Source organism: Columba livia, chromosome 3 (genome assembly GCF_036013475.1).
Source record: "Columba livia isolate bColLiv1 breed racing homer chromosome 3, bColLiv1.pat.W.v2, whole genome shotgun sequence".
NCBI classification, from domain to species: Eukaryota; Metazoa; Chordata; class Aves; order Columbiformes; family Columbidae; genus Columba; species Columba livia.
The window spans coordinates 100,754,387-100,767,185 of NC_088604.1; the positions used below are offsets into that span (position 1 = coordinate 100,754,387).

Genomic DNA, 12,799 nt, shown 5'->3' on the forward strand with positions numbered 1-12,799 from the left:
GGGGCGGCCGCCCGCCCTGGGCCCGCCCACGCCTCGGCCCCTTCAGCCGCCGCCGCTGCCGCCGTTGGGGACAGGTCGCCATGAGCGGGGCGCAGGGCGCGTTGGGCCTGTCGCTGCAGGCGGCGCGGCCGCGCTGGCTGTGGGGGGCGGCGGCGGGGCTGCTGCTGGCGCTGGGCGCCGTGCTGGGCGCCTGGCGCTGGAGGAGGGGGGCTGGGCGCCGCCGCCGATTCCGCCTGCAGCGGGTGGGGACGGTGTTGAAGCTCTACGTGTACCCCGTGAAGTCGTTCCGGGGGCTGACGGTGCCGCAGGCGCGGGTGACGCTGATGGGGCTGCAGAGCGGGGAGCTGCGGGACAGGTACGGCGGGGGCGGGCTGGGGAGCGGGGTTTGGCGTGGTGCTCCTGCCCGACCCAGCCCCGCTATCGGGCCCCCTTCGGGCTCCGCGGTTGTGGGGTGTTCTCTTTGGAGAGGCACCTGTTGTGCCAGGGTTGCGGGGGGACCCTGCGCCCGGCCTCGGCCTTTAGCCCTGTCCAAGTGCGTTTCTGTCCCCCGTCACGCGACAGGTTTTGGCTTGTGACCAAGGAAGATGGACACATGGTGACAGCTCGCCAGGAGCCGCGCCTGGTCCTCATTTCTGTGGGCTCTGAAGACGGGTGCTTGACCTTGGAGGCCCCCGAGATGAAGAAGGTGTGCGTGCCTGTGAAGCTCCCCAGGAAAAATCCCGTGCTGAACTGCAGGTACCGAAGGACCTCAGCGTGGAGGAGTTGTGGGGAGCTGTGTGACTTCCCTGGCTTCAGGGGCTTCCCCCGCCTCACCCTGTCTCCTTTCTATAAATACTCTTACTTACACGCTACATTATTTCAAGACTGTAGTGGTTTCCATTTTCTTATGCAGGAGTTGGAGGGTGAAACTTACTGCCATTCGGGAGTCTAGGATTAATTGTTGCAGCGAGAGGTCTAGTCTTAGTCTGCTAAACACTGCTGAAAACAAACCTTGTGGAAAGATGGCACAGTATTCAAAGACTGTACATTATACATCTGCTAAATGAACTGTGCTCTTCAGTCTTCATAGACTGTCAAGGTTACTCATTTGCGTTTAGTGTTCTCATTTTGCTAGGGTGAGCAGTTGCATCTCAGAGCCTCAGTCACACATATTGGTATTTCTTGGTCACCACTAGTATATGCGTCCACGTTTCTGGATACATGCTGGCTATTTGGAATTGGTGAGATGTTGATGTTTAGATTCCCTCACCCCTGTCTGTAGGCATTTCACTGACATGCCTAAATTAATAACTCGGTTGCCAGAGGCACGCTCTGTGGTCACAGGGGTAAGATGGGTGTCCCCACAGCAAGTCATTCCCTGTGCGTTGTATCTCAAAGCGATTTCATGTGAACAGCTTCCAAATGTAGTCATTCAGCTGTGTGCCTACAGTTATGCTGGTTAAATTCAGGACTAGTTATTTTACGCATGTATTGAAATCCATGCTGGAAAATTGCTAAGGGAAAGCAGAAAACCTTTTCCCTGTTAAAATGTCTTGTTGGCATTTGCTCTGAAGTTCTTCTCTCCCAGCTTTTGGGTGGGAATAGCTTTTGTGCTCTGTGGTTCGTGCTGCTGGCAGGGCCCTGTGCACAGACTTGTTTATTTGTTTTGCTGCTGGGTGAGCATGGTGCCTTCAAATTGGGATACAATAATGCATCTTGCTGAAAAAAGCTGCACAGATGATAATCTTTAAAGCTGGTAAATCCAGTTGCAGATTTTACTTGGATATTTTAAAAGCCTGTGTTTTCAGGAGCCAAATGTAGGACTGAAGCTGTTGTGTAGGCACAATTTCTATTTCTGCAAATGTTGGAGGGTTTTGGGTTTTTTTTTTTTTATAGCCCTCTGGGATATTGCTACAGGCACCCTAACAATTCATCTCTCCCTGAGATGAGTAAAGGAAGGCTCCTAGCAGCTGGGCTCAGGCTAGATGAGCTGCCTCAGCATCTCTATTCTTTAAGCTGTCCCAGGTATGATTGCAGAGGTAGAAGAAACCGCACGCAGCGCATTTGGATGAAAATCACCACTTTGAAGAGCATAGTAAAACTGTTCATGACTGGTGTTGAAGTTCGTTGGAATGTTGAGTTGAGGTTTGCTTTTTCTTGCCAGTGAAGTGTTTCTTGCGTAAACTTGTTTGTGTCCTTCTGCCAGAGGCTTTTTGTACCCTGTGGACTTTGCCTCCGTTCTAAATGTTTAACCGCACTTAGCATATGGAATAGCTCCAAATCTTAGGTTTGAGCTTAAAAGTTTCACTCAGCTCTGGCTAAATTTTTATAGCACTTAAAATCTGAAGGAAAGCTTTCTTAATAATCAGGGACATTTGCAATTAGTAATATTTGTAAAATGTTAATTACGGTAATTAACCACGTCCTTTCAAACTGTTGTTCATTTTCTGAAATTAATTACCTTTTAGCTGATTTCTGGGTGAAATCTTTTGGTGTTACAGTCACATGCAAATGCAAGAGTGGACTCTTTTTTCACTTGAAAGTGTGGCAAACAGGTGGGTTTGTTGCTGGTCACTGATGTTACAGTTAGCTCTGAGCACCTAAAGGCTATTTCATGGCTCATGCTTTCACCAGCTGGTGTCATCTGGCCGTGTCCATGTTCCTTAACTTTCAAAACAAGGTGGGCACTAGGAGGTTGCACACTGGGAATGATCCTTGTGCCGAATTCAGAAGCCAGCTTCCACCTTGTTAGAATCCAGGTGGTTTGTTTACTGTACCTTGCTACTACTGTTAGAACAAGTTATTTGCCTTTGAATAATAAGCATGCTGAAGCCTTCAGCTTTCCAGCTAACTTGCTGATGTGTCTTGTGACCCTTTAGAATCTTTGGACTGGATATCCAGGGCAGGGACTGTGGAGATGAAGTGGCTCAGTGGATCAGCACTTTCCTGAATTCAGGGCCGTATCGACTGGTGCACTTTGAGCCCTCCATGGTGCCAAGAAAGTCCAAGGACATCATAAACCTTTTCCGAACCACAGATGAGGTAAATTAATGGTCTTGTACTCAGAAGTACTTTCTTTTAACCGCTTCTACCCACCAAAACTTACCAATTCCATCATTGGTTATTCAGCCTAGTTTAACAATCTCTGCGTTCATCTACGTAAACCACATGAATATTCTCCTTTTCTGTGATGGTATATTGTGCACAAGTTTTACTTTAAATCTGTTCTAAGTTGTTGACCATTCTCGGCTAAAGAGTCTGATACTGATATTTGAAGAGGTGCTATTACACTGCAGAATTTAATAGCGTTCCCTTTGTGTCTCACTGGATAGAAAAAGTCACATTTTTAGAGATGTTTTGATAGTGTAATCAGTGTTGCACAGAAAACCTCCATTCTCTATCCCTTGTTAACGTCTAGGCGTGTACTGATGGGTGTTGTGTTACCTCATATTTTGTTTCAGGGAACGATGCTTAACCCAGGGCTCCGTAGTTGTGGGCCTAGGAATTAAAATCCAAAGAAGGTTACAGAGGTTTCATCTCTCTCTCTTGCTGTGGGAAGTGGCTTGAAGGTCTGATATTAGAGAAAGTTAACGCACGTAGGGAAAGGAGACGCTGTGCTCAGACATCCTCATGTCATTGGCGCCACTGATGCCCATCTTTTTGTCTGAAAAACTCTCTCATGTGAAGATGGTTTCAACTGTAGCTGATGAGTGTAAGCTTTTTAAGCAAATATAGATTGTGAGTATCTTGTCTTACTGATGTGATATTACCTATAGGGCATCAGTGTTTTCCTTGTTGGAGAACAAGAAGAAGGTATATTCAATTATGGACTTTTATATGAATGCATTTATTGTGTAAGGGCACTAAAACCAATATAGAAGACTAGGTTTCAGCAAAAGAGTTGCAGATTAGAAGGGGTGACGTTCAGGAATCCTAGCATGAAAAGAGGGCAGAATTTTTTACATAGTTATTTTAACACTCATCTTCTGTCCTTTAAAAGTGTGTACAAGGGGAGGGAAAAGATAATATAAGAGAGAGACAGGAGTGTTCTACACAAAAATTCTTGCCAAAATTTATCTGTTTTTTTTTTTTCTTCTTCTTCCTGTGGAACTGACATACATAGGAGTTTTCTTGTAATACTATTCTTCAGCCTTGTTTGCTAAAATGGCAGCTCTCCCAGTTTCAAGCAAACTTAGACTGATGAATGCACAGTTGCAATTTAGTGTTGCTATTCTGGATGTGAAACTCCCCCTGGTGTTGTTATAAGGTAGATTCGTTATGCAGAGACATTTACTTACTTGATTATAGTCAACAAACGTAACTTCAGCAGGTCCATAAACATCTTAAGTGCCTTTCATACCTTAACATGTTTTACTGATATACTTAGTTCTGTCCGTGACACCTAGAATAAATGTCTGGGGCATGCATACATTATTATTTTGTAAGAAGTTGTGGTACCTTATATAAATTTTGGTTTCATTCTATGAGTAGAAGTTTAGTTTTACAATTCGAGCAAATGAAACTTGCTGTGGTTACTGAACTAGGAAAAGGCATATTATTTCACTTGTTAACCTGCTTGCAGGAAAATTAAAACCTGAGTGCAGCAGCCTGACACTGTCAAGCTGATATGTGTCCACTGGTTCCAACATATCTGTCCTTGTGCCATTCAGTAACTTGGCTCCTATGCTTTCGCAGCAGCCTCAGGATTTGTTTGTGTTTGTTTATGTAGGTTGCCTATCCTGACTGTAGCCCAGCCTTGATAATCTCAGAAGCTTCAATGGAAGATCTAAATACCAGGCTGGAGAAGAAAGTTAAGGTAGAGAATTTCCGACCAAATATTCTTGTGGCAGATTGCGGTGCTTTTGAGGAGGTAAGATAACTGTCTTAAATGTCTTTTTGAAGCCTTGGTTATGTTTTATTGTAACTTGATTTCCTTGTGTGGTGGTGCCTACAAGGATGAGGAAAGCTGCTATTCTGTGATTTTATTTATTTATTTATTTTTTACAACTGGATTTCAGTGAGGTACGGTTTCTGCTCACGTCAGTGCACGTGAAACATTGAGGAAGGAGGCAGGTCTGTGAATGCTTATTTAGCTTAGCAAAGGATAAAATAAGTGTATCTAAATGACAGGCTCCTGCTGAGAGCTCATCTTTAAGTATGAAGTTGAGAAAGCTATCCATGCTGTAATTGAACAATTTGTAAATTGACGGTGTGATGTTTTATAGCCTTTGGCAGAAGAGTAAAACTGGCCCTTTAAATACTGCAGTCTGTCACTGCATCTCTGACAATATTCTGGAAATTCAAAAATACTATCTAGGAAGATATCTGGTGATGAAGTAAAATTATGATGGTGGCTTTTAAGTGTTTTTGTGTCATGTTGCCATTTATTTCTAAAGAATTTGCTCTGGATAGATCTGATCATTTCCCAAAGCTAAGAAATGCCTAACACAGGAATGGTTTTTTTTGTCTTCCAAGAAGGATTATAACAGGAAGGTTGTGTAGACAAGAAGCAAAAACTGACTTCCACTGAAAATTCATTTCCTGCAAAAACAGTGATTTATTGGAGGTCACAGATCAGATTATCACAAATACAGTAAGAATAAGCTTCCTTTAGGTTCAGACAGGTGCATGCTGCAGAACAGGTTTTATTACTTGTGGATCTTTCTTTTCAGATATAATTACTAGTGGGTCCTTAACTATATGAATGCAGTGACCACAGAATTTTCATTAATATAGTACAATAATATAGTTGTACTTACTTTGAAGGTGTAAGTAAAGGTGATCATCTGGAATTGTACTGCTTTTTCTAGGAATGGCTGTGCCACTCCGGGGAAAAAGGGTTGCATGTGGATAAGTCTAATCTATGCATAATATCTACCTTCCTTTAGGACACCTGGGAGGATATTCTTATTGGCGATGTAGAGCTGAAAGGGACAGTGTGTTGTGCCAGGTAAACATTTGAGACTGTTACTTTATATCAATGTATAGAGATGCATAATAAGAAGCAGTTATTGATTTGGCACTGTCTGTCATTGCAGGTGTATTTTAACAACTGTTAACCCAGACACTGGGGTCCTCGACAGGAAGGAGCCCCTGGAAACATTAAAAAGGTTGTAAAAATACCATTGCTGCTTAGACTGTGGGAGTGAGTTTAGGCTAGATCCCAACAGATGTTAGACTGGTGTTTTAAAAGTGGTTTGAAGTATGTGTGGGACATAATAATGCAGTGTAAAGGTCTGTGTATATTGGCTTTCATTCTGCTTTCTGCAATTCTATATGGTAAGAAAATTCAGGAAGTTCTCTCTTCTTTCTTGCAAACTTTACATTCCCTGTCTCTTTCATCTCTGCTAGGGTGAATGCCTGGGATAACAGGTATTTCAAGTATTTAAAGGTCTAACTTTGCAACTTTGGCATTTCTTTTTATAAAGTCTTTTGTATGTGCATTATACGTGGATAAGTGAATACAGTCTGGCTGTTTTTTCTCCGTTTCAACAGCTTGGTTCTCTTAACTGTAGTATTTGTTTAGTTTTTTGTCTAGTATGGTGACCAAAACAGGGCATCACTGTTCATATGTCCTTTTTCTCATTATTGATATTTTGATGTTTAGAATTTTCTATCACTGATCCTAAAGCAGTGCTCTCCCTCTGCAGTTACCGCTTATGTGATCCATCTGAGCGACACATATACAAATCCAGCCCTCTCTTTGGAAAATACTTTGCCGTTGACAAAACTGGAACGATTCGAGTTGGAGATCCTGTGTACAAGATAATCCAGGAGTGAGAGAGATTTTGATCGGAAGACTCCTTTCACTTTGATATGCAAATTGTTTTCCCATGATCATGTTCACCAGCTTAACTTTTTCTTATTCCTTGCAATATTTTTTGTGCTATGTTCCTTTGTAAGGTGCAGGAGATTCTTTGAGACTATGAAGTGCCAATGATTTCAGATCATGTAATCTACTAGCATGCCTGTAGCAAGCACATCTTTAGTTTTTTGGAGGCTGTAACAGAAGAAACTCTAATCCAAGATAGACTTCACAGCACTACTAAGAGTATCACACCTTGTAAAATTTTATGTCAAGCTTGATATCAGAGTCCAAAATCATGTGCGAGGACTTTGCGTGGTGTATTAGATACACTCAGTGCCTATAAAGAGGCACAAAAGCCGTTCATGCCAAGTGTAAAGTAAGTATGTTGGTCACAGAGCTGCCTTTACAGGTGAACAGGGAGTGCAGATGACAAGGCTCTGTCCTGGATTCCAGCCTTCTTTGGTCCCAAGCATCTTACCCTGCCTATGTCTGGAGGTTTGCAATGTTTCTTACCCTGCAGTCATTTCCTGAATATTGCTGCTGTCTTTTGAGATTGGAGCAGGATCAGAAGGCAAGGGGTTTGTGAGCTGATGAAATGCTACTCTTAATCTACAGGTGGGAACACTGGCTGACAGTGAGTGAGACTGGGTGTTCACTTCGTTTCTGACCTCTGCTTGATAGAGTTTGAACCATCAGTTTCTCCTGTGAAGCACACCATGACAGGCTGCAGAGCAGTGATGCATTTGCTAATGTATCAGTAGAACTTCCAGTTTAACTAAAAGAGTTAAGTGTTCACTGGATCAGAGACTTTATGCATGTTGGTGGAGAAGAAAAGCTATTGGGAGCGGTCAGATTCTGAGCCTGCCCTGTTGCAGCTGATGTGCAGGTCAATGCTGTAGGACTCTGTGTTCATGCATAGTTCCTCTCTGTCTTAGTGGCTCTCTTACTATGGAAAGTTAGGCTGCTAAGCACACGTTTGGGAAGCTGGTTTTAAGCTGAGCATGTTAACATCCTTACTGGTTATGCACCTAGATCTCTGGTTGCCCCAGATCCCTGCCCCTATTCTAACCAATATATCAGCCATTTGTGTGAAGCTGATAAGTATATTTTCTGCTATATTTTATACTGCATAAAACATGGCAGGAAGCTAGTTGGATTATGGAAGTAGTGTCTTTAAATATTACTTTTTTGGGTTTCTTTTTTTTAGTGGCCCCCAAGACAAAAGCCAGTTGCCTTTCAAATGCTTGGATGTCTGTTGCTTTGTTATGGATTACTGGATCTAGAAAGAGTGTTGAACTAGCCAAAAAGAGGAATCTAATTAAGTGTGAAGAAGGACAAATCATGACCCAATTTGGTGTTTAGATTCTTTGTTTTCTGTTGTGAATCTGAAACTGAAATTTTGCTGCATGTTCACAACTCAGACCTGTAAAATGCAGAGCTGTCGGGCCTTTGAGCAGATTTGGACAGATGTACGTGGCAAGCCTGAAGCAGGCGTGGGGAGAAGGTAGTTTTCTGTTATTTGTGAACTCAGAGTTACACCAGATTTCCTTTCCTTAGCAGAGTCCTCTGTAAGTGTTAAGTTTTCATGTGACAGACAAGTGCCCAATTCAGACTGCATGTTGCATATTTGTGTATCGTTATGCCTGATGCAGCAACTAATGGGAGGAAGTGAGAGAAAAGACATCTTCTAAAAAGCATAGGTTGAAGATCCTTAACATTAGACGCTCAAACCTGTGGAATTCCTAATGGTGTTACTAAAAAAAGACAGCCTGCTGGCCTACCCGAGTAATTAGTTAAGTGTGTGTCTCTTAAGTCAAAGAAGTGGAAGGAAAGAGAGCTGAATTTTTGCCTCTAGCCAGACATTTTTTCACTGTTGTTTTAGCATCACATTAGGATTTATGTAATGCAAATTGTTTGGTTATAGATCATGTTGCTTCTTGTTAGGCTGTCATCGATTGGGCTAATTTGGAAGTGTGGCTGTCTTTCCAATGAGAAACTGCATCTGCATTCCTGTTAAGAAAATGCCATATGTCTAAAATCCTGATATATCCCTGTAAAAGCCTCTTAGAAGAATTTGGCTGTAATCCTAAAACAGGTGTGTGTCTTGAGTACAACAAATTTCACAAATTACACTTAAATCAATGATGTGATGAAACAGGGCCACTCAGGGAAGTGGAGAGTGTAACTGAGGAACATTACAAATTAAATATCTTAACGTAAGTGTTGAACTGCTGTAACTGTAGGAATTGTATTTGATTTTGCTAAAACCATTTAGGAAATTGATTGAAAACATGTCAGTCATAAACCACTGTTTTTTAAAATGTGCACTTAAAAATGTTAATTGTTCTTTTAACTCCAGAGAAAGAAAACAGAAGTGTAAACTTCTATTGTATCCAAACTCTTGTAACGTGTTAAACTTGTGAATCTTCTGTTTTCTTTGTTTTCTGCTTTGGCATTAAACTTCTGCTTCTTTTTCCAGGACCTCGTATATGATTAACAGTGGTGATTATTTTTTTTTAAATCTTATCTCTAAGTTCAGGAAAATATGCAGTTAACTAGAGGAAGCCATATGTGTAAGAGAGCAGAACCACCAGATGTAAGTGGTCTTCAGGCTCAATTTTACAACTTTTGTGATCTAGATGATTAAAAAGATGTGTATAGACTGTGTTATTTTTTTTCCACAGACTTATGCAAATAGAGAAAAATGCATTTGAAAGTAGAGAAGTTTAGTACACTCAACACAAGGTCACGTGTCCTATTCAAGTCTCTAAGTATAAAGTCAAAACTTCCTTTAGAGTACTTAATGCACCAGTGTAGTTCTTGCAGAAGATTCTGTGAGAGGAGGAGGGTCCTTGTGGGAAGAAATTTCATGGTTGCTTAAGATTTGAGGTAGGTACATCTTCAGCCAAGACTCCTCCCCCCCAAAAAGAGAAAGATCAGTGCTTCTGCCTCTTAATGAGAAAAGCAGCCTTCCAAAGGCATTGCTCCACTTCTACATGAAAAAAAAGACATTCCTAGCCCTTGCCACTCCAAATGGCAGAGGTTTCAAAAAGGCCTACCACAGGGTGTTCATTTCTGGTCTGTTCCAGCACCTGAGTGTATTTGAGTATTTGGTCACCTTTTCTGCAGGCTGAACATCTTTCCTAGAACTACAGTGGCTCTTTTCTTCATTTGTTCACGTAGCCTTTTGGGGTGTAGTGCAGCCAGATAAAAGCTAGTGATGGGACGGCCTTGGGACGCTAATGGGAGGTACTCGCTGCTGATGGTTGTCTTCTTGCCTTCTCTGGAGAATGATGTTGCTTGTCTTGGTTTTACGACTTCAGTAAATCTTTTACTGTCTTTTCCAAGTGTCCTCTTAGGTGTACTGTGCTGAGACATGTGGGATTTTGATTAATGTAATGCCTGACTGTTCTGTAGCTGCATGCCAAATGTTGACCTCTTGAAGATGATATACTGGGAAAGAAAGATGCAAAAGCAGTTTGGCATATAGGATGTCCCAGGCTTATTGGTTTAGAGTGAATGTATTTATGGTAAATCCCATTGGTGTCAGGAGTTCTGCTTCTCTGCTTCGAATCTTCACCCCATATTGAACTTGAAGTCTTGGCAATCAGCAGTGCTAAGAAGTAAATAACCGAGTGAGATTCTTTCTTCAAGCCTGTCCCAAGTCAAGTTTTGTGCCTGGTTATTTTTGTTTCAGCTGCATCTGTGACTGGAACCGGGCCCTGCCAGTGCAGTGACTGAACAGCAGCCTGTGCTTCAGGGAACCTTCCATCAGTCGTGTGGGACAAGCCCAAGCCAGGCAGGGACACAAGGCTGACACTAAGCACATGAAGGTGTCACATGGATCAGCTTCTTGAGGATACCATGCACACTATCAATCTCTGAGAAGGAATAACTATGTTAGGCAAAATCTTGCAAGATGCTTTTCTGCTTTGACATGCCCTCGCGAATTCTGCAGCAGGGACAAAACAAGTGGGGAAAAAATCAGCCAGGAAGGAGATCTCTGGAAGCTGCTTTCAAGGCAGGTGTGACATTGCAGAAATGATGCTTTATTCAACAAAGCAGCTCTTTCAGGGAGTTTTTTCTAAAGTCGGCAGGATTTATCTGTAATAACCTCTGATTGCTGAAATGACATATGAGTAGTTGAAATAACCAAGAGGCTGTCTGTGAAGGTTAACACATTGAATGACTGGGCAGCACACCCTGAATGAAGGTGCTGTGGTAACGGCATTCCTGGGGTTGCAGTAGTGGTGATGGGAGGAAAACAGGCTCCTGTTTTTGAGAGCACGGCTTCTTGAAAATGGTTTTGTTTCTCGTATGCCTTCCTTTTTGCCAAAATTTCGGTATTTTTAGCACCATTCTTTTAATATCCTTTTGATGGATCAGAAAAAATGGGAAAAAGCACTCTTCATGTTTTACCAAAAACAAAAAAATCCCACCTCTCGGGTGCACTTTCACACTATTTTGGAAAAGCACTGGGGAAATCCCTCCTCTGAGCACTGGGATGCTGTGGCTCAGCACCAGCCAGCTGCCTCCTGGCCGTGCTGCAACAGCTGCGTGCAATGGAGGTGGCACCAGCGGGTGGTGGAGGGCACTGAGAGTCTCCAGTCTCTCTTGGGTTTTGTCTCTGCATAGTAACAAGCTTGTGGAAAATGTTGTTGAGTGTCGTTTCTGCAGCCAACTGGTGGGGCAGGAACCACTTCTGAATGACAGCCAGGAGTCACTTGTAAAATACTCTGGTGACCAGAGTCCAGCAGTGGGCTACGAAGATGATGAGAGGCCTAGAGCACCTTTCTTATGAAGACAGATTGAGAGAGCTGGGTCTGTTCAGCCTGGAGAAGAGAAGGCTAAGAGGGAATCTTATCAATGTTTATAAACATCTCAGGGGTGGATGTAGAGAAGATGGGACCAGACTCTTTTCAGTAGTGCCCAATGACAGGATGAGGGGCAACAGGCACAGACTGAAGCACAGGAGGTTCCATCTGAGTATGAGGAGAAACTTCTTTACTCTGAGGGTGCCAGAGCCCTGAACAGGCTGCCCAGAGAGGTTGTGGAGTCTCCTCTGGAGACATTCATGACCTGCCTGGACGTGTTCCTATGCAATCTGCTCTGGGTGAACCTGCTTTAGCAGATGGGTTGGACTGGATGATCTCCAGAGGTCCCTTCAAACTCCGGTGATTCTGTGACTACCCCATGAAGGGCTTGCAGCACCTCGAGTGTGTCAATTCAGCACCTGGCAGGCTTTGGGCTTCCTTCAAACCCCAGGAGAATGGGTGATCATCCTCACTTTCTCAGAGAGGAACAGAGTGAAACAGGAGAGCTGAAATGCTCTGATAATGACAGTGTCAGCTCCTGCCAGCATTTTGCCGTTAGAAAGTGGTGGCTTGCTTATGCTGTAAGGAGCTTGGTTTGGTGCTGTGGGGGGTATTTTTGTCTTGTGTTTGGCATTGTGGGATAGAAACACCTTTAGCTTCTCTTCCCTCAGGTTATGGGTTGTAGTTGTTTCCTTTTCTGAAGCAAAGGCTGGTGATAATGGTGTGTTATCACTAGTAGCTGGGGCTGATCCACAGCTTCTCTGTGATGGAGGCAAAACTGTATTTTGTTCCTTCTAGGCAGAGGGCAAAAGGCTAATCTAAGTTTTAATGCTGCCTGTTGGGACAGGAATAGGAATGACTTCTCTGCAAGTCATCCTATCTTCCTAACTTTACTGCAACCCAAGCATTTTGCTCACATAAACAGATAGGATTTAAGCAGACCTGTACGTACAGCAGCCCTCAGTTTGTGGGTAGCTGAGCAGGAGAGCTCATCCAGGTTGGGCAACAGAAAAACATTAGTAAGTGGTAAAGACTGGGAGAAGGTGGACTGGATTGTGCAGGTATTGGGAGAGGCTTTGTTATTGGAGATCTTTAAGGGCAAGTTGGGCAAACTTTGCCCAGAAATAACATATGTGATCATGCCTTGGGGCAGGGATTAAATCAGAGGATTTGTCACAGTCCTTTCCAGCCCTTTGGT

The 12,799-nt window shown here is 43.1% G+C and overlaps 1 protein-coding gene across 1 annotated transcript; it reads left to right on the forward strand.

Annotated features, from left to right (window-relative positions):
• The first annotated feature begins 65 nt into the window (after positions 1-65).
• LOC102087385 (mitochondrial amidoxime reducing component 2) lies at positions 66-9,268 on the forward strand. The gene is made up of 7 exons (XM_065058536.1): positions 66-355; positions 562-735; positions 2,859-3,021; positions 4,709-4,849; positions 5,868-5,929; positions 6,018-6,089; positions 6,630-9,268. The coding sequence occupies exons 1-7, from the start codon at positions 81-83 to the stop codon at positions 6,757-6,759; spliced, it is 1,017 nt and encodes a 338-aa protein (XP_064914608.1). The 5' UTR covers positions 66-80; the 3' UTR covers positions 6,760-9,268.
• The last annotated feature ends 3,531 nt before the right edge of the window (positions 9,269-12,799 follow it).

Excerpts from the sequence above, each read along its gene's own strand:
- LOC102087385 (XM_065058536.1), top strand. The coding sequence starts at position 81 with ATGAGCGGGGCGCAGGGCGCGTTGGGCCTGTCGCTGCAGGCGGCGCGG. Across the intron at positions 3,022-4,708 it reads TTTTCCGAACCACAGATGAG|GTTGCCTATCCTGACTGTAG; the intron begins GTAAATTAATGG and ends TTGTTTATGTAG. Across the intron at positions 5,930-6,017 it reads GGGACAGTGTGTTGTGCCAG|GTGTATTTTAACAACTGTTA; the intron begins GTAAACATTTGA and ends CTGTCATTGCAG.